This window comes from Sinohyriopsis cumingii, chromosome 3 (genome assembly GCF_028554795.1).
Source record: "Sinohyriopsis cumingii isolate HCF-2022 chromosome 3, ASM2855479v2, whole genome shotgun sequence".
Classification (NCBI taxonomy): domain Eukaryota; kingdom Metazoa; phylum Mollusca; class Bivalvia; order Unionida; family Unionidae; genus Sinohyriopsis; species Sinohyriopsis cumingii.
Window position 1 is genome coordinate 26424524 of NC_142963.1, and position 23344 is coordinate 26447867.

Consider the following 23344-nt stretch of genomic DNA (forward strand, 5'->3'; position numbering starts at 1 on the left):
TCATTATTTGGTTTAATTATAAACCTTGCAATGTAGTCCTGAGGAGTTTTGATGACGAAGTCTGCGGTGGGGTCAATGACGGCATTTTTTATTCGCTTGTCATAATAGCGTTTTAACTCCCTGTATCGCTTTCCGCCACAATTGATACACAACTGCGATTTTCCTCTTACACCAACGTGACAAACCAAGCACGGTAGGGGGCCAAGAGAACCATTACGAACGCTTTGTAAATGATACACGCAGAATTCACCTCTACATGATTTATTGCACGGGGTTGTCGACCCAATCATCAACCATTTGCAGTGATTCATTATACTATATTCTTTCATTTAAATACTTGTTTTAATTATATGGACGAGTTTGAGAGATTAGCAGCAATTAAGCCCTGGAAAAATATTAAGTTCAATCTCGATAGAGTCCTCAAGGACGCACCAAAAGCGTTAATAAACGATAGAACCCTGTTGAATAAAATACGCGACTGTATCAATGAATTCAAGCGTGATGGTGCATCTCATAGTTGGTCAACATTTCAAATTGATGGTGTTGTTGATGCTACCATGAACGACAACCGCGCAGCAACGATAATATCACAACTTGACGGTAAAAGGTATTTCTTCAGAGTAAAATTCATTGTCCGGGTGGAATCAGGTAATTGGATCATACGTGATAAATTTGAACCGGTTCTCAGCGACAAGAAAACAGTCATTGTTAGCCGCGACTCCAAGCCAGGGCTGTTAACCGGAATTGACAGACCATACTATGAACGAGCGTATCCTGAAACAGCAGTTGGAATATACCCGTTAAATAAGAAACCTGATATCGGAAAACTAGCGCCGATGAAACAGTCAACGGGGATAAATTGTGTAGCAGAACGAGTAATAGAGCATTTTACAAATGCGTGTCGAGGAAACAAATTAACTGATTTACGATGGGAGGAGACAGTGCGCGAGCGAGGAGCAACCATCAGCGACATAGCGAAATTAGAAACGTCGCTGAGATTTCCAATAACCGTTACAACGATAACCGGTGAAGTATTATATGAATCAAAGTATAAATCAAAGGGAGCCCCAATCAAAATTATTGATCATAACGAACACGCGTGGACGCCCGCGGTCACAATATTTCCACGGGATAGAACAGTAAAGTATATCCCGGGGGAATTCCTGGGAGAGGATAGTTTTCTCGCGGAGAGGAAACTATTTGATGCTATTGCTTGCTTGTGTAAAAATGACCCTGTATCAGTGTGGTTACTTCGCAGCGCTGAAAACGACATGGATACCTTTGATCAGTTTGTAAGACCAAACGGTGAATTATATCGCACTGAAGCGTTTCACAACAAGATGAAAAAAACTGCCATGGAATTTGAAGAGCATGATGAACAACTGCTAACAAATTGTTTTACGATTCCATCGGTTGCGGCTCATGTTGCAGCAAGGAAAAATGCGTGGAGACCAACGCGCAAGGAATTTCTACCGGATGTACAATCCAGTTGTTTGGAATACTATCACGGTGGACTATGGAACACTGAATACAACCGCGACGCTATGATTTCCGTTGATATGGTTGCCTGTTATCCAGCGAGTTTTCTCGGGTATGGATCCGCCGCTGAGTATTTCAAACGATTTGGACACCCCAGACATGAAATGACTCGTGTTGCTATTAATGGACCACTGCCTGATTTTGATTTAACCGGATTCGCTCGCATAGTATCATTTGAATTCGCGGCAGGACTTCATCGCTGTTGTTATATTTGGATCGGTAGACACATGGCTGAAAAGAAGTGGCTGCCAATAGCCCTGCTACGGTATATGATTGATTGTAGCATGCTTGTATCGTTGATTGTCAGTGACGCGATTATATCATATCGGGCGCAGACTGAAGTTTGGTTACCAGAACCAGAGCGTCTAGATAGCATAATTGACGAGTCCAGAAAACACATTGATGCCGACGAGGAATATATCATCGAATGGTCCAAAAAGATATTCAACCAACGAAACTGCGAGGCAAAAGATCTCGGTAGAAGAATAATTGGTAAGTTCACACAAGGTGGAAAAAACTGCGACTACAAACGATATTGCTCACGGCTGATTATAGATGACGCAGAATATGATTTCGTAATCAAGGACGCAGTGGCAAAAAATAGATACGTGAACTGCAAAACAGCTTTCTTGTCCAATGGAACAAAGTTGGGTACAGTTGTTACTTACGCCGATGGAGACAGCCCCGCGTATCCACATTTGAGGGCGTCTATGCTGGGTTACGCCGCTATCAATTTATTCTCGATGATAAATAGATTTCCCGACACCGCGGTTAGAGTTGCGATTGATTCATTTTATATAGACGTAAAGTACAAGGGAAACTTAGCCGAGTTTACTAGTCCGGACGAGAGTTGGGGTATATGGAGAATTAAAAATGAAATACGACGCGATTATTCCCCGTCAGCAAATGTCACCGTTGAAAACAATTACTTACGCGGTGATAAATTATCAGAATGGTCTAATGCACCACCGTGTTCTGATCCAATTTGTAGATACAAAACAGTTTATTTAAGCGGCTGTGGCGGGTCAGGAAAGACGACTCGGGCAATTGAATTATTTCGAACGCGGGCAAGTATAATCGTGCTTACACCGACCCATAGACTAGCGCGAGAGATAAAACAACGAAATGTTGACGCCGTTACTTATCACAGCTTTTTTCGATACAGCGGCGGTGAGTGGACTCCTGATCGAATGGGGGAAAAATTTATTCCTGAGGTTATCATCTGGGATGAGATATGTACTGTTTCGTTAGATACTTTACAAATGTTTCTTGAGTGGTTGCTGCGAGCGAATACAGCGGTAATCATGTGTGGCGACCATGGCCAACCACCACCATTTGTCGGCGAGGGTCCACATGATTGGTTAAAGAATTTTGTGGACTATTATGAAGAAACCGATACTGATTACCGAGCACTTGATGAACAACTGCGCGAGGTTAAAAAATTAATCAGATTACAGCCGGATAGAGTTCAATGTGAAATAATCCGCGAGGTGATTCCGGAAACGCCGTTAAATGAATTCTGGGAAACATGGAGACCAAACGATTTGATTGTAGCGAGTAGAAAGATAGTCAGAGACACACTTCAGCGGAAGTTGTTTGCGTTGCATAAGGAAAAGTTTCCAACGCGTCCAGTGCCGTTATGTTATAGACCCGCGGACACACGGCGGCAGAACATTGAAGTTGAAATCCCGGGCCCGACAGCGTCAGGGACAAAAAAACAAATTCTTGTGCTGAATGATATTGTGCTCGTTGATATCAGCGTCGTCGAGGACGCGCTACGTGCTGATAAATCCCCGTGGACGCTAGGATACGCAACGACAATACATTCCTCGCAGGGACTGACTATCACGGACACAATTGTTTGGATGGTTGATAATCGCATCGAATGGTCAAATCTAGTCTATCTTGCAGTGTCCAGAGTACGGAGAATGAATCAGCTTCGAAGAATTGTTATTGACGAAGCCACCGACGAAGCCGGCGACAACGATGACATTATTGATGCTAGCGTCATTGATAGAAAACTCTCGGGTTACCGCCAACAGGATAAAAAAAAACAGCGGCGTTTTGATATTGATGCCGAATTAATAATTGCGTTACGACAACAACAGAATAATCACTGCGCGAGGTGCAATTGTGTAATGCGCTGGCGTTATTCGGATAAAGACGCTCGCCAATTTACCGTGGACAGGATCGATAACAGTCTCGGTCATGTCAAAAACAATGTAAGGTTGACCTGTCTTGAGTGCAATAGACGCAACGGCGCTAGTTAAGGCCACGTGGGGGTAATTGAGTATCATCAGGTATCACTTGCAGTTGCTCGTGAGTAAATCCGCGCTGAGGAGCAGTTGAATCCAGTCTATAGATCGGTGGTCTACCAGTTGATCGTGTTATCGTTGATATGTTATGTGTGGTAACACTCCAAATAGGATCAGGAGCTCTTTTTTTACCGCCTTCAAGCTCTCCTGGTTCATACAGATATCTAACAGTGACATCGCCGAGAATCGGCTTGGAAACGCTATCTATTTTTGATCTTCCGGGTATATACTTTTTTTTAATCGCGTCGCTGGGCTTCATGTTGATTGCTCGGGTAATCTCGTTATTTAACGCTGCAATTACACCTGGCAACCTTTTGACCCATTCACGAGATCGTTTTTCTTGGATGAATTCCTTCGCGTATTGATACCCAAATAACCGTTCAGCAAGAGTCCGATTGAATCGTTCAACAATTGCCTGATCACGATGTAGCGCAGTATGACCTCGTCGTATCGCGACGCTATGATGTTTCAGCGTTGATAAAACAGCGCCGCGAAATTCATTGCCAGGATCAACTTGTAATAGATTTGGCCAGCGCAGAGGGCCTCTTCGATAAATCCGCCCAAACGCATCGGCCACTTCAGTTGCTGACTTTGTTTTTAACGGCTCCGCTTGTTTGTATCGACTCGCAACATCAACTACGGTTAGCGCGTATTTGTAACCGTTGTCATGCGGCAGAAATAGTATATCAGCCTGATGAACTTCATTAGGTACGCTGACATCAAAGCGTGAAAAGTTGATTTGTTTAGGCGGTGGTAGATAAATTTGCCATATAGCCTGTTTGGATAACCAATTAGCCGCAGTGGCCTTTGTTACCTTTGCAGCGCTTGCAAGCTTACCAATTGCGGCCTTTCCTTTCCAGTATCCTCTCGGAGAATAATAGATGGATTCCATGTTGTTATTATAAACGCTAGCGTTTTCAATTACCAGCGCGAGAAGCTCCGCTTCCAATCATTAATTTACCTTTCATAGCCGATTTTACTAACCATGAAGCCAATTTTTCTTTGAATGATTTATCAGGAATAGCATTTAACGCGTGAATTAATTTTACATCCGCGATATGACGCTGTTGCAGATCACCGCTACGATAAGCTATATCATGTATCCGACATGCTTCGTCGATAGCGTTTATTGGATACTCACCGGGTCGCGGCTGATTTTGATCATCGAGTCTGATATCTAATCGTGTTCCGGGGCCACAGTAGCTATATCCTGGGAGGTGCTTTTCTCCTGGATACTTTGCCCACGGTGTTCCGGGGAGTTTTGATAACTTGGCTGCAATATCACCTCCTCGCTTTTTTTTAAAGCATCCCCGGGTCTAATAGAAATAAATCTAAATTTCTTTGTACCGCATCGTGCACACTTACCAGTAAGCGCCGATCTGTTATTTCTTGTTGTAACGGTTGTCATATCATTTGTGCCGGTACGCACTCTACACTTCACACAATATAGATCCATAATTTATGTATAGAGATATGAATATAATTGATTTTTCGGCGACTAAAACAAGAGAACCAGTTAAGCATGTTGCAGCGCTACCAAACTCGATCCGGATGATTATCATCGGACCATCTGGATCCGGCAAGACGCAATTGTTACTCAATTTAATAATGAGATGGATGAAGTGGGATAAGTTGTATTTAATCGCCCCTAGCGTGGATGATCAACGATGCTACGAGGTGTTGAAAGATTTTAACGAGAATGCATCAGCGATCGCTGAAAAAAATGTTATTGAGTTTATTACAGATATCAATGATGCACCAGGCATTGATGATATTGATGGCGACGTTAACAATCTAGTCGTGTACGATGATGTTATGTTAGACAATCAAAAAAACCCAGCTAGGATATTTTCCAGAGGCAGGCATAAAAACACCGACGTGATATATGTCACTCAACGATACACTCAGATTCCAAAAGTAATCAGAGACAACTGTAATATTCTTGCTGTATTCAACGGCGTTGATACACACACGCTACGAAATATTTGGCAGACATGGTGCGGCGGTGACATGGACTTTAATGGTTTTCGAAACTTTTTTAGTCATGCTCAGTCAACCCCACATGGATTTGTAACGATAAATTTACATGATCCTCGGACACGATATCGTATCGGACTTGACCAAATATTCGGTTAGTTGTAAATAATTTTCATTGTAAATAACTTCTTAGCAGCAGGGGGGGAAATGACATCGACGCGGTCGTCGCTGTGTTTACCGGACGCTGACAAAACTGGGATCGGCGCGCAGAAAAGTGTATTAAACCAAATGACGTCACCGTCGTGTAGGATAGACTGTCGTCGTTTTTTTTTTACCAGGCGCTGACTACACCGGATCCGCTGAGTGCAGAAGTATTAATTAGGCAAAATAACGATTGGACAAAATGTCCGATTCGCCCCCCTGCTGCTGATTGTGCGGTGTTACAAAGAGTGACAATCGGCATACATTCTCTTGCAAGAATGTCAAGGCTATTCCATCGTGTTTGTAGACAGCATTCCTGGCGAAGACGACAGGATCGTGTCTGACCCCAGTCAAAGGCATCCTGTCATCTTAGACGTGTTAGAAGACAAAGAAATTAAACTGGTTTACGTGCAAAGGGTATCATCGTAATGGCAGTCATTTACATCACTCAAAATTTGTTTCAACAAAGTCAAGTCCATCGCACAATCAGTCTCAATGCTCATTATGTGGTCTTGTTTAAAAGCCCTAGAGATAAATTGCAAGTGCAAGTCTTAGCCAAACAGTTAGGAACGCCTTGGCTGACTCATGCGTATGAAGATGCCACTCAAACCCCACATGCCTATTTACTCATGGATTTAAAACCTACCACCCGCAATTATTTGAGATTTCTTACCCATCTGTTTCACCACTGGTGCCATGACGGAGGGCCTGTCGTGTAAACGTCCCCGTCGACTTAAAAAAAAATATATATATAAAACCTCGGACACTTTGGGTCTGTCTCATACAGCGTCAACATGATGTCCCTTCATTCTCATTTTCCCGTCAAATTGATTCGTGCCTTGTACGGCATCAGTCGCAACAAAAATCCACAATAACGTGGTCTTGTCTTAGAAGCCAGTCTCAAAGAAGTCTTATGACGGTTAACGGTGACACCACGTCAATTACTGAAAGTCATCAATCACATTCCTCGTCAATCCAAACACTTTTTTGACAGAAACAAAGTAACGGTGACATAATTGGCCGATCCTCGCATCGACACTCAAAACAAAATGCAAATCATTTTTAAAGCTGGAGGTAGCGGTTCTCTAGTAGGTGTCATCATTCGCTCCCTCTTGAAATGGGATCCCAATGCCCCCAATAAATAAAAAAACCACTTCCCGACGTACCCAGAAGAAGAAGAAGATAAAGAGCAATGGTGTTAAGACCAGGTCACAGCCTCAGAAAAAGAAAAGTCACCAGGAAAAGACCCCAGAAAACAGCTTCTACCCGCCAAAAAAAAGTCACTTTGGCCAGGACGGAACCTTGCATTCGCAAACCACGACCTGCAGCGACGGTGACCGCATCTCCGGTAGCCCGAGGTTCTTCCACTTCTCCATTGCTGGTGATACCTGCAAAACCCAATTTGACACCCGTTCTTTCTCATTTGATGAAACAATGGAAACCCGCGTCTCCAAGAATTTCTCATCCAAGGGTGACACACTCCTCCTCTTTAGCTGCAGTGGCAGCTGCTCACAAAGTACCTGCCCCCAAAATCAAAGTCCAAGAGAGATCAGGCATGTTACAGAGTTTACTGGATTTATCTAAGCAAGAACGGTCACGATTTAGTCCTTTGCGAACCCCTTCGCGATGCGGGATGCCTGTCATTAAGTTGATACGATGTAAAGACAATCAGTAATCGATGGGAATCAGTGTTTTTGTGCTCCTGAATGCTGAAAGATGCCCCCTCAAAGAAGTGGTCACTCACCATCGTTGTTCTTCTGTCCAGAAAGGAAATGGAAAAAGAAAAAGACAGTCTCGTCATCCGAAAAAACGCTTAGCCAAGCATCTACGTTACTCCCAGAAAAGAAGGACACAGTCGTCCAGAGAAAAAGAGGAGCAACCAAAGGGGAAGATTCTTTGGAGATCTGGAAAACACATTGTCACTTTTTTGACAAAGCGATAGTCCAAACAATTATTAAAGGGTGTGTGCCAAGTCATCGACGTCAGTGTATTTTTGGTGTGTGCCCCAGAACCAACAAAAAAAGATGTCCCCCCCCCCCAGAAAACATTCTTCTTCACTCCCCAAAGGAAAGAAAAGGAAAGGACTTCATCCTTGTTTAGTCTAACATGGGGACATGTTGTCTGTTCTGTCCAAAGTTTCTCCACCCATGTGGAAAAAAACCCACATTCAAACAGCCTCCAAAGGCGTCATCAATACCGTGAGCAAATGTCTGAATGTCTTGAAAGGCACGATACCTTTGCCTCCACATCAGAAAAAAAATGCGAAGCCAAAACATTATATGTTTTTCGCCTAATGGTTTAAAGGAAAATCCCCATCTGTCAAAAGAAAAAGATGTTGGTCCAATGCAGATGATTTTTACTCCTGCAAGCACCTCTTGCCAAAGCAATAGTAGGGCCCTCATTGGGACTATTTCTAGGAATTTTATCCATGTTTCCAGGAAGATAAAAGGGACCTCTGGAGTTGAAAGATGATGTCCACTCCTACTTTGACAAAAGTGAAAAAGAAAGGGAAACCAGAAGTGAAAAAAGAAAAGAAGACCAAAACCATCCCATCACTTCCACCACTACCCTTGACTTCAACTCCCGTGGCACGTCGGACATGTAAAGTCATTTCCAAACCACTATTTCGGCCCATCCAAAGTAGCATCAGCGAAGAGTGGGTGACTTATTAAAAAATGGAGAAGGTGTTAGCCAGCATTTACTACGATCCATCCCATCCTGCAGGTTACTATGGAGTTCAGAAAATGTATCGTGCTGCCAAAACCCTACTGAAAAGTGTCCGTTTACCTCAAGTGCAATGATGGTTACAAGAACATACACCTTACACAAACACATTGGATGAAAATTTTCAAGAAGTTGCACCTGAGTGAAGGGCATTGATTGTCAATGGCAAGCCAATTTAGCCAATGTCTCTCATTTGGTTATCTACAATCATTATTCGAATTGCCTAGTGTATTGGTGTATCCAAATATATTCAATTTTTGTGCTCAGTGTTTATTTTAAAAAATCTGGGTCAAAAATAATTTCTGTTATACAGAACACTGCTGAGAAAATGGGGTATCCTTCTTTTTGCAGATGTCCCTGAGGTGTTTTTTCACCTAACATTTCCTTTTGGTTTCACCTACATACTTATTCTGATATGAACAGTAACTTGAAGAATTGGCTTCATGAGCCACTTTATGTTCCAGTTTTGTCTAATTGATTATAATTTGATGGGGAATAAAACAAACGCTGTTATTGGATCAAAAGTTAATACATTCAAGCTATAATTGTTTCCTCTTCCTATATCATAACTGATTAAGAAAATCTTGAAACAATCTAACCTTCATTCAGTTATGCATACCTAAGTATTACATCAGTAACTTGTTAGCTCTGCCAAGTTCATGTTGATTTTACATAGGTGTGATATTATTGGCTGACAAGGTGTAAATCGTAGCTGAGAAAATGTCAATCACTGCTTGAGGTAAATCAAGGGTAACTAACAGTGATGCTCTAGAGTAAATCTAAGTGCATCATAAAAAAACACAGGCTGGAATTTCCATGCATACAAAATGGGTCACATTTAAATTCCAAGCATCACAACTTGAGGGTATGGTATACCGAGAACCCCGGTCTTTGAGTGCACACATTGCATAGTTAAAATTAGCGTTGCACATTTAGATCCTGTCAATTTAGGCTGTAATAAAATTATGAAAAATAATGTACATAAAACATAGTACAGGACATACTCTCATTATGGATAATTATTTAATATAAGAGATATGTGTGTGTGTAACTGTATGCATGCAAAAATGTGAACTTTAATAGTTATCACAAGGGTGATTTTCAGACAGAATTTGTTTATAAAATGTTAATGTATCATTATTAAACTAAAGTTGTGTTAACTTTGATTTTGTAGTATTAAAATCCAACCTTCTCTGCATCTGTCTGTCCATTCTCCCCGTCTATATCAGAGCTGCAAGAATCAAGTTGAAACTTGCCAAGCGTGTGCTTGTTATGAATATGACAAGCACCTATACTCGGTCACTGTGATCTATTTTTCAGGGTTTTTTTAATCATCTGAAATTTATACCTAGGATAATCAATTTTCAACTATTGCCACTGATACTGAAACTTGGGCATATTTGTTGGGGTGTAATGCACACAAAAACTTGTTTGCTGTGACCTACTTTCTTCAGTTTATTAAATACTGCTTCAAAATACTGATCATTGTCACTAACTTGGTTGTAGATTTTTGTAGTGAGCTAAAATGCATTCTCTCTGAAACACTTATAAAATTCAGATTAAAAAAAAAACAAACAAAGGTGTTTTTGTTATCCTTTATTGGCATTATCAAAACTACAAATCTGTAGCCAATAATCAGCACACAATCACCCATATTGAACATTTTGAGCACACAAACACACTACTGGCATATAGCCGAATTAACAAATACACAATACACACATACATGGAAAAAAACATAATTCATTGTTAATTTACAACCTTTAACCCTTGTCACTTAGTCTACTGAGTAAAACATGCCCTGATTCTAAGTGGACACCTGACACTGTTTAATAGCATAAGCAAGTAATTTCATCAAGATAAAAAAAACATGCTTTCTTTTCTTATGTAATCAGGACCTAATAAGCTGTCAACATACACAGAAGAATCCATCACAAGAGAAAATCAAACCTTGTGAGGTAATGAAGGATTATAAGGAACACTGTATTTTGATGGAAAAGTGCTTCTATAAACATTTTCTTCAATAAAATTTTGTAAAAATATTATTCAATATATTTGATCAAGTAGGTAAACCAATGTGTGATTCCAATCTCTCAAATGCGAACTTAATTCACCAGGTAGAACCACTAATTCCCAAAAACTTGCTTCTGAAGAAGAAAAAAAAATTACTCATAATATTTATCTATATTCTCAGTTAAAGCAACCCTATACATCTGGTCCCATGTTCACCAACAGTTGTCTTGATTTAAGACTGATGTTTAAAGCACAACTTATGTAATTTTTTTGTTAAATCCAGGACCTAATTTCACCAACACAAGTGTGGGTCTAACCTCAAGGCATTTGGATGGTCAATTTTCATTTGGAATAAATTTCAACCAATCAGTTCAGGGGCCCCGGGTGGTCAAGTGGTTTAAAGTGTTAACCATTATGGATCACTGTCATCTCACCTCCTTCCGTGTGGGTTCAAGTCTCGGGTTCGGCCAAAGTGGGTATGTGAGAAAGCTTGCCAGTAGCTTCTTGTAGGTTGGTGGTTCTTTCCGGGATTTTCCAGGGTTCTTCCTCCACCATTTATACTGGCTGCCATGTATAGCCTATCTTGTGCTGAAAAATTGCGTTAAACCCTACAACAAAAACAACAACCAATCAGTTCACTGGGTGTTGGACTTAAATACATATCTATACTTGAGATCTGTTGGTGAAGTTCAGACCATGTCTGATTAGAACATAAAATCTACCTTAACTATAGCCCTTGCTCTAAAACTCCAGTTTGAAAGTCAACTTAATTACACTACAAGTCTATGATTTTTAATGGATCTGACCCATTCCCTTATTTATCAAAGGTTAATCTATAATTTCTAAATTCAGCTTCCAATTTGTAATCAACTTATTTACTGTCTTAGTCTAGCCATGAAAAAACCCTACTTCTTCTAAGAATGTATTACCCTATCCTATCAAATGACCAAATAAAATAATCTAAATATGTTTACGACAACTGTGACATAACACCAATAATGCATGCTTCATGCACTAGCACCTTTCTTTTTTTCTTGGTTTTTGCAACGATCATTTTAATTTTAATGGAGTATGCTTGTTAAAAAAAAAAAAGGAAAAAAAAAGGAGAAAACCTCAAAATAAAATCTGTAAATAGCCTAGAAGAGTTAGACACTTAACAGCTATGTTCTTTGAATTCATACCTTCCCCTAGTTTTCTTGATACAGCACTGAGCACACTTCCACATGCTTGCTTTGGAAAATGCTGATATTCCATTTTATTACAGATACAAAAATGTTAGAACACATGATCTGGAGAAGACTAGCCACAGCGTAGATAGCTACATCTCGTTTTATATATTTATATATATGCATGTGTATATATGTATGTGTGTATATATATATATTATATATATATATATATATATATATATATATATATATATATATATATATATATATACTGAACCACAATAAATAATCCATTATTATGGGGAAAGTCACACTGCTGTACATGCAAAACTTTTGAAATAATCTGGACAGTTTTAGTACTTCTTCACATTGCATTTGGGTACATTAACACACACAAGCATAAAATATTTACAGAATTCTCAAAATACATAAAAGCAAGTTAGTTTCTAATGATTTGTTCAATAGAATTGTGGCACATTAAATGCTGAACTAAAATATGTACACTTGGTCGAGTCATGGATAAACACTTCAAGCGTTTTAATTCCAGGACATTTTGTGTATGTAAATATATCACAGTTTTCTGATGGGCAATTTAACTAATTCCCGAAATAAAGATATGTCTTTACTGTTACATGAGCAGAAATAATATGAAAAACCCGTACAAAATAACACATGCTTGCCTGCAACACAGATATTCTAGTTTATCACAATCCTGGGAACAACTGACCCACTCAATCTATCTTTTCAAAGCCTTGAGAATATGTGAAATTTGGAACGCTTTTCTTTCTTTTGAGAATATTTTTTAAAATGGAAACAATACAATACCAAGGATGACAAAATTTGTCAGCTCTTTGTGCAGTGGAAAAATACAAGCAAAAATGGATGCTAAAGAAATATATCATCAAATGTTGGGTACATACAAATACCATATATACTCAATTATAAGTCAGGTTCAACTGCCAACAATATAGACCCTAATCTGCCATAAAATAATGAGCTGGCAGGTCAGGCTCTATGTTGTTTGCTCCACTGATTACTCTTAACAAACTACAAAGATCCATATTTGCTGACATATTATACGACAGCAGATTTGGGTCTTTGCAGTCTGCAGTTGGACTTAACCTATAAATCCATATATATGGTAATCAACTTAATACAAAGATACAGCATAAAAAGAATCAACTAGTAATGAAGTCGACCAGTAATTGATTAATGATCATTTACATTCTGGTTGCAGAAAAATCCAAATTCAATAACTAATATGCATGCTAGAGTGTTAATTTTATTCCCTAGATAAAGATGAAAAACAAATCCCCCATTCCACAAGAAATGACGCATCAGATTAACATTTTCCCTTTCAGCATTCTGAGATCAGAACTTGAGAAATATTCAATTCATGCAAGAGCAGTGCATACAAACTGCACAATCATATTAAGCTCCAAGAAAATAACACAAGGGTCATAAAATTCTGCCAATGATCAACACTGTCCATAATTGCCATCATTTTAACCTGATGCTTTCTGACATAAAAACGTAAGCCTTGGAATACTATAATAATAAATACAAAACTTCCATATAAATCACAAATTGCTTTAATATTTTCTAATATCTGACCTACCAGCTTGTGTCACTATCTTGGCCATTCAAGAGAAAAAGGAGAATGTGTTCTTAAACTAGTTACATGTCCCAAGTGTGTTTTCAAAATTTGTTTGGAAAACCTGACCCCCAAGATTCAATGTTAAAATAAAATGCAGCCTCAGCGCTTATAAAACCCAGAAGAGGTGACAGAAGGACAAAAAAGGAAGAATCATCCCAATGAATCAGATAACCACAATGTCATATACATTTATTATATTACTGATCAATGCCCAAATGACTAACTTCAAAAAAGCATAAAATTAAGGCGTGCACATGGTAAAGTTGTTAAATCTGAAAAATGAAGGTTGATTAAGTGCAGCAATGCAAGATATATTTATTTATAAATATGATTCACCTTGGCAATAGGAGCACGTTTGCCATAGATAACAGTAAGCAGACTGGTATGACTGACTGTGACGAGAATTAGAAGCCTTACAAAGAGTAATACAGTGAAGCATCAACTAAATTCCATCAATGAAAGGTCAAAGTCTGATTAGTCAAGAGACAGTATCAAACATGGTGGAAAATACAAATATCACTCAAGTGTACAAATTTCACTGTAAACATCAACTGAAACTCATTCTGGTCAATCAAATTTGTATGAACACTGAGGCCCTACTGAATGGTCCAATGAAAGTTAAACTGCCAAGTCATCATTTTTTCCAACCATGAAATTTGTATGACCACTGGCACCCTATTGAATAATATTCCATGCCATCATTTTTCGGTGACCATGAAATGTGTATGATCTCTGGGGCCCTTGTGTGATCCTTTAAAGTCTCTTCAAAACTCTGTAAATTTCTGCTGCTCAAATCTTGATATCTGATATTTTTGACATTTATGTTTTTACTTTTACTGTTAAGATTAAAATGAGTAAGGTCAAATATGTTCCATACATCTTTATTATAGGCTCTGACTACACAAGCAGCTAGCTACTTCTTTCTCTATCTCATATATCTGGATCAATGATACCTCCCCAACCCTAGTAAAGACTTTATTTTTGTCCACTCTTGTATATATAATTATGGAAGTACCTATGGGGGGAGTCAATAAGGCTACCCTGTATAGATGTATGATCTGAAATGACATCAGCATGCAATTTGCAGCTCTTATGGGTGTACATAAAATTTCTATGGTGACAGTCAATAATGCTAATAAGTACAGTAATATCTGCTTGATGATTTGACATTACATCAGCATCTTCATATAAAAATGATTTTATTTTTGACAACATAACAGGTATTTGAATTAATGATATTCATTCAATTTTACACCCTGCTTCAAAGAAAAAGATTTACATGTAAATCCATTTGAATATCACAAATTAACAAATCAGAGATCTCAAGCAAATGTTTTCTTTGTAAAAACATTTTTTCGTATTTAGGCATTATGTTTAATTCCTTTTGTACAAGTAAGTCACTCAAACCTCTGTAACTGAAAATGAATGGGAATTCCAACACAAACTCTTGTGAGTTTTGGATAAAATGATAAAAGTTTAGATCAAAGACAGTCCTTCCAAAAGGAATGAAGGACAAGTTAACACAAAATAAAATGTTTCTTACGTTGGACATGATTATATTAAATCATTTTTGTCTGGATAACAAACCATGTATAAAGAATGAAAGGCAAACATCTTGTATGCTGAATGTAGAAATTTCACTGTAAACATCAACTTGAACTCGTTAATTGCATACAAAACTCTTACAATGCAGTGAAATGTAATATTCAACACTGAGAAAATGGTCTATGCACCGGACTCAATTATAAGTCCAACTGCAAACAACATAGATCCAGATCTGCAGTCACATAATGTGCCTGCAGATCTGGGTCTATACTGTTTTTTTCCACCAATTTCTATTAACAAACTGCAAAGACCATGATCCAACTGCATTATATGATGGCAGACATTTGTCTATGCAGTTTGCAAATTTGACCAAACTTATAAGAGAGTATATATGGTATACAGACATCGAATTTGGTCTACGAATTACAAAAGATCAAGATACTAAAAAGTCTTCTGCCTCTTGAGAAATTTTGTGATTGCATTTCCAGAAAAATGAATTATCATCTTCAAAAGTTACAGATAACCTCTGATCCTTTGAAAATTCCTAGAAAGACACAAGTCCAAAATACCAAATTGTATCACACTGACAACTATTAACTACTCAACATTTTATAGAAACTTTCAGAATATTGTCATATTGTTGTTTTTAGTAAATATGGCACTGATTTTTCATGTACTGTATTTGACATGATATTTCCACTGGCTTAACAAGCACACACACTCTCTTTTTCTTAGTCAAAATGTTTTTAAACAAAAATCTGTCACTAACCACGTCTTGATTCAAGCATGATGCATGCAAGGAAAGCAAATGCTAAAATCTGCCTAGATCATTACAATTTTCCTGGAACTTACCGCCTTGCATTCCTGGTGTCTTGGTACCAGTTAGTTTTATGGCTTCAGTAAGTCTCACTGGAACTTACCGCCTTGCATTCCTGGTGTCTTGGTACCAGTTAGCTTTATGGCTTCAGTAAATCTCACTGGAACTTACCGCCTTGCATTCCTGTGTCTTGGTACCAGTTAGCTTTATGGCTTCAGTAAATCTCACTGGAACTTACCGCCTTGCATTCCTGGTGTCTTGGTACCAGTTAGCTTTATGGCTTCAGTAAATCTCACTGGAACTTACTGCCTTGCATTCCTGGTGTCTTGGTACCAGTTAGCTTTATGGCTTCAGTAAATCTCACTGGAACTTACTGCCTTGCATGCCTGGTGTCTTGTTACCATTTAGCTTTATGGCTTCAGTAAATCTCACTGGAACTTACCGCCTTGCATGCCTGGTGTCTTGTTACCATTTAGCTTTACTGCTTCAGTAAGTTTCACATGAACTTACGGCTATGCATGCCTGGTGTCTTGTTACCAGTTAGCTTTATGGCTTCAGTAAATCTCACTGAACTTATTGTCATGCTTTGTGAAATTCAACAAAATAACAATTTTTTAAGTAAAGAGTTATGTTGAATATGGCTCTAAGGATACAAAATGACTAATCTCAGACTAAGATAAGTATTATCATTATTATTATTGTCATCATCATCACCCCTTTTTTTTGGTACTCAAATATTTTCCCTGTATCTTAGGAATGCAGATATTCCTTCCTGATATGTGAATATCTTGATGACAAAAAGGCCTATGAGCATAACAAAGGTAAATACTGATTATAAACATACAGAAATCACAGGAGGTTGACAAGGGCAGGGTTGTGATTTGTACTATAATAATTATCTTCAGTTTGTACTATGTTCCATGAACAAAAAGTACCCCCCAAAAAAAACAATGCTAAGAATGTAGAGATTCAGATTTAGTTTTGTCATTCTTTTTGGCTCTTTGGGAACTAGGTCTTCATTTTGGCTCTTAGGGATGAAGATCTTCATTTTGGCTCTTAGGGAACTATACGACAGCAAAACAGGGTCAAGAGTACTCCAGAATCTGTTTGTGGTAGAATAATAAGTACCTGCAAAAGATAAAGAAAACGTTTTCAGTCAATAAGCTACAAAAAATATAAAGTGCAATGCAATTTTAAGGGAAAACAAGAAATAAAGGCCATCACAAGAGTATCTGTAAATACTCAACAAAATCAATACCAAGTGATGAAAAAGACAACAAAGGGGTTGATGTAGGTCATATTTACTTTTGATATGGTGATGGTGCACTGTTCAGGATGAATCATTATATCCAGTTTAAACAATAGAGCCCAATCAACTTTCATAAACATCAATGGTATATATATTCAATGAAGTGCAGAAAGCCAGGGCCTGTATATCAAGACTATCCTCAATGCATTGATGAAAAATGTGACCTTGACCACATGGTCAACAGGATGAGTGTAGCAGAATGAACTGTCTTAAGATTCATAATGAATCAAACTAAGTATGAAAAGAAATCCTTCAACAGGTTAAAGAAATACAAACAAATGTAAAAAATTTAATTGGCTGTGACCTTAACCCCCTGGTCAAATGTGCACAGGTCACATAATAAAATATCCTTGCTTCGTAATGATTCATTCAAAACATGAAGAAAATCCATCAAGGCGTTCTGCAAATGCAAAACTTTAACTAAAGTGCCATATTTTTTACAACTGTGACCTAGACCACAAGTCAAAATGGCACAACAGCATGTCAGTGAATTGGCTTATAAAGAAAAAGATAGCAGCTGAAAAGTAGATGTAACAGCTAGGTCTAACTTTCCACTCAACAAAAAGTAGGTCTGGTGGATGCACTTTTGATGATACATTGTATCAGCCAGATCTGACAAAAAATGGGACCAACTGGTGCATTTCATTTTAATAAGTGGGCTGATGGTATGATCTTAACAGGCCAGCCTCATAATAAAAGGAACATTTGCAAGGTCTATTGTACATGCTGTTTACATGAAAAAACCAAATAAATAACCATCATTACCTGACTATTCTCCTCTCTGATTACTCCAGCCATACTCTAACAGTACGGGAGAAGTTAAAGTCTACCATTTTATGCCCCTAAAACATCAGAATCAGCCTTTTTGAAGTTTCAGCTTTCAAACAATTTCTTGACAGCGTGATAATGTTTTCTTCTTTTTCTCACCATTATGGAATCCAATTCTTCATCTCAGGTTTCACTTCTGTGTGACTTTCATCTCAGCTTTTGTGGGTTTTATCAACCTGCTCACTAGTGTTATCGTATCCTTTTTTGTCATTCTTGTGGGCTTAGCAACATTTTTCAGCACATGATAGGTTATACAAGCCAGCCAGCACATCTGGTGGAGGAAAACCCCAGAAAAAAATCCCCAAGAAGAACCAATGACCCATGGGAAGCTACTAGCAAGCATTCTCGCATACCCATGTTGGGTAAACCTGGGACTTGAACCAAAGTTGATGTGTGTTGATAAGAATTACCACCCATACTGGTCAGAGGCATTTAATTGTAGTCCAGACTATGATTTTTTTTAAAGTCACCAGCCCTGGGCCTGGGTCTAAAATTTTTTATCTCTGAGCACTGATGCTTGTACATATCATTCTTCAAGGTGTGCATTTTGTCAAATTAATGACTATTCACAGGAAAAAAGACATTTTTATTTTTTAACACATTTCATGTGCAGATTGGTAATGCTGGGGTGGGGTAATGTAGAAACATCACAAACAGGTTGAATCTCAAGGACTTCACATCATAACATCTTTAAACAATGATTTTAATGACTGAATTAAATTTTTAATTTTGTTACTCCCACATTCAAATGGGAATATTTTGTTTGGCATTCGAAAGCTTGCAGACTAGTTCTGTAGCTGACACTGTATCCAATTTCTGATTGTCACTTAATTTCTGCCTGCAATAAACACTAATTAATGCCTGATTTACCTATTTTTTCAAAAATGAATTTCTGATGCAAGTTAAAATCGATATTAAAAATTAATTGTTGCTACTTTTAATTATAATCTGTTTTCTTAAAAATGTGCACCATTTATTGTACATTATTACAGGTGTACTATACAGGTATACAATACTGTATAGGTCACCTGTCATGTTCAGTCATAGACAGTTTCCATGATTGATGCAGAGCACTAATTATAAAAAGGTAACACCTGAAGTCTACTTTTTGCTGTTTTGGAGTTCATTTTTAGGCATATCTTGAAGGCACTTCAATGATTGCATAAATATACACTACTGGGTCTACAGGTGTACACTGCTGGGTCTACAGGTGACACATTTTAGGATCGATTCATCCTGATGCGGAGGGAGAAAGGGAATAACATACATAAATGCAGATATATTTCCTGAACGGGAAACAAAGGTAGTTCCAAAAGTGATATGGGCACAGTGGCAATAAAATGTGTATTGCCACCAGCTATATAATTTTTCCTTCCACCGATATATTTCTATACCTTACTATGAAATATATAATAATAATGGATATAATGAGTAGTGATCTCATACATGTCTAGGAGAGGGGGAGAAAAATAGAGCATAGTGACATGTGCAATTAAAAAAATCACTTGATGGATTTTGTTCATTTTCACAAAAACGCAAATTGAGCAATCTGAACATTTAATGCTCTGTGATATGAAATCAAAAGTTAAATAAATTGACATTTTTGCATTTGCCACTTCTGGTTTATTAAATCTCTTTCTTGATAGGTCCTTGTGTCTACTTTGCACAAATCACACAAATGCATGAACTGGCAGAAACAGTGATAGTGTGCTGTAGCACTCCTCTAGATGAACAAATGTAACATTAAGAATGAGGAAACAATTGTCTGTGAAGAAATGTAAGCATGATTACTGGAGCATGAATTTTGTTTTGTATAAACAGTGTATTTTTCTAAAGGGTGCATGCAAATATCTATTTTCATAACTGTACAAGCAACAGTGTTCAAAGAAAAGTTGAGTGAGAAAAGTAGGTCACAATGACTTATTTCTGGCATGGTTGTGTAGTACAGCTTACAGTGTGAAAACAGGTCTGGTTTCATGACTGTATAAACAACATAGTCCCAGAAACTATTCTAAACACAAAAAGGACACATCACTGATGCATGAAAAGTATGACACAGTGACATACTTTTGTTATGGAAACTATTATAAATAAGGATATATCAGCAGTCATATTCATGACTGTACAAGCAACAGTTTCCTAGAAACTGACCTGAATGTAAACAAAGGCCAATGTGGGACTGTTACTGCTCACATAACTTAATAGTTGACCATTTCACCAAGCAGGCTTCTTAAGTATTGCTAGAACATAACCCTATGTAACTATCTCCAAAACATTATACCATGTTCACTTTTACCTATTTTCCAAAAATAATGGCATAATTAATATGCATGGTCTCTTGCTCATAATAGCATTATTTAAGATCTTGATGATATAAACCAAGTTTTACTGTAACTGATTAATAAATATGGTCTCTAAAACTAGAAAGGTAACAAGCTCAGCCAATCAGATGCAGAATTTCATTGATATGCACTTGTCTCACTCTTTACAGAACTCAACTTAAAAAAAGGATGACATAAGGTTATTTACCAACCTGAAACAAAATACCATTGAACAATAAGATAAAAAATAAGTTTTACTCATAAGCAAACTCATCCAATATAATACAAGACTATTTAACAAAAGATGCAATATCACCTCATTAATATGCATGAATCTTGCTTATTATCAAATTCCTCTGAGAACATATTCCCATATTTCAAGCTTGATGAACATGAGATATGGTCTCCATGGGGGCAACAGGCTTAGCCAGTCACATGTAAGATCACCTTCTTAATATGCATAGATCTTGCATATATCTGAAATCATCCAAGTTTTGGATAATCTAAACCTATATTCCATGTATGATTAAAGTCAGATTAGAAAAATGGCCTCCAGGTTGGCAAGAAGCAATTGCTGACAGATGACAGAAAACAGATGAAAGGCAATAACATAAGTTTGCCTAACAGAAAGTTAGAAATGTACATGAAAACCAAAATGCTAAAAGTAGGTCACAGTGACCTGTATTTGGCATGGGAGTATATACATATAAAGTCTTGTGACTGTATAAGCAGTAGCTTGAGAAGCTGATTGAAAAATCCAAAGATGTACGTTTGTTAATGCCTTCACTGACTATGACAACAAACATAGTGTATAAGCTTCACTGCACTTTAGTGCCAGCATGCAAAAACAAGTGCAATGGTCCAATGATGTAACCAATCTCACAACTCTGAGTTTCTAGGAAAACCACCAAAAAAAACTATGATAAATGCACTGGAATTAAATGATTTTCTATGAAAAGCTCCTCATGAAAATAACAAAACTATTCTGTATACCTCCTAAATCATCAACGTGACACACTATTATACCCTTATCTTCTTTATTTTTAACCCATTTTATTTTAATACTAAGTGGCAAAATACAATTTGAAGGTTAAAATAATACATATGTTGAATGAAGCAAAAAGTTTAAACTTTTTATCAAATACAATTTTTTGGTATAAAATGAGAATATTTGGTCTACCAAAGTATCACTACTTTTGACATGGGAGCAAAGTAATGACTCATGCTCAGAATTGCTTTGCAATACATTCTAAGTTGTGATGGAAAAACTAAGAATGAGAATACAAAATTAGGTAAGAGCCTACCCTTCACTGTTGAGCACCTCTTGTGGCATGGCCTTTGTGATCAAGTGGTCATCACATTTAAACCACTGGTCCTTATGTTGCCGAACATAGCAAGTGTAGTGGCCGCACTCTATTGTTCCACTATGATTTACCACAGCAAACAAGGAATACCTGTAACAGTACAACATGATGATTATATTGACAGATGGAGTTGGTAGTAGTTTTATTAGCAAAACTTCAAAGTTACTCCTGTAATTAAACACAATTTTCATACCCACCAATCCCTGTTCTTTCAAATGTTTCCATGCAGAGAAAGAACAGTTAATGGGTGAAAATAATTTCCAGGAATTCAAAATGAAACTATTTCTTCCCTTAAAAAGATTCAAATTAGCTGCTTTGGTACACATATTGGATGTAAGTATGGGCACAGTTTTCATTTAGGACAATTATAAATTATAAGTTATTATAATTATTGACAGACATATAGTCATACAAGCCTTTAGGTGAAAAGCCCATGTCATAATAGCATCCATTCAGGGAGAAGTAGTGACACAAAGATTCTTAAGAGACTCATCTAAGTAGAATACTGGATATAGGACTGATACCATTGTCATTTAGGACTTGGTGAAAACCACTTCATAATGATCATCCATTCTGGGTTTGTAGTGATAACAAGAATTTTACTACAGTCATTGTGGCAGCCATATTGGATATATGATGCGTACAATTTTCATGTAGATTTCATACAAATTCTATTGGTGAATACCTGAAGTTGATACAGCCATCCATTTGGAGAGGAGTGGAGATAAAAATATTTCAAGGATATGACTTTCCCTTCCAGAGGAGTAGCAATAACAATATTTTCACCATGGCAGCAGTGTTGGCCACACTGGACATCAGATCAGCACTATTTTCATTTAAGATCAAATAGACCATAAAAAATCTTTTGGTGAAAACTACTTTCTGTTCAAGTAAAGTTGTGACAATAAGATTTTTAAGATGGCTACTATGGCATCCATATTGCATCTCAAAGGAACCATTTTCATACAAAACCAGCTAGGCATCTAGTGAAAACTTCATACTGATATGACCATCCAGAGGAGTAACAATAACAAAATGTTTAAGACGGCTGTTGTGGTGGCCTCTTTTGGATATCAGACTAGCATCATTTTCATTTGGCATCAACTAGACACCTTAAGAAGTTCTTTTAAAGCAAAAACCCCATTTTGATATGACTGTCCATTCAGGATGAGCAGTGATAACAAGAATTTCAAGATGGCTGCTATGGTAGTCATACTGGGCAGCACATTAACACTATTTTCAGTCATGACCAACCAGACACATTAAGAAATCTGTGAGTGAAATCCGATGTTTATATGACCATCCACATAAGAGTAGCAATAAGCAATAACAAGTCTTTCCATGTGGCTGCTGTGTTGATCATACTGGACATCAGACTGGCACCATATTCATTTAGTTCCAAATAGATACCATAAAAAGTTCTTTCGTGAAAACCCCATACTGATAACTGTCCAATCAGGTAAAGCAGCGATAACAAAATTTCAAGACTGCTGTGGTGGTTATATTTGATTTTCAAACAGGACCATGCGATGAACATGAGTGTAAAGATTCAAGGCACTCCTTGT

At 37.6% G+C, this 23344-nt stretch overlaps 1 protein-coding gene across 1 annotated transcript in view; it reads right to left on the reverse strand.

The window, feature by feature from the left end:
* Window positions 1–10339: 10339 nt before the first annotated feature.
* LOC149802582 (ubiquitin carboxyl-terminal hydrolase 22-like) overlaps window positions 10340–23344 on the reverse strand; it is a 45081-nt gene continuing 32076 nt past the window's right edge. Inside the window, exons 12-13 of the mRNA XM_089951858.1 lie at window positions 21720–21869; window positions 10340–17085 (exon numbers count right to left, since the gene is read on the reverse strand). Of these exons, the coding sequence (XP_089807984.1) occupies window positions 17043–17085; window positions 21720–21869 (193 nt within the window). The 3' untranslated portion in view covers window positions 10340–17042. The remainder of the gene's footprint in view (window positions 17086–21719; window positions 21870–23344) is intronic.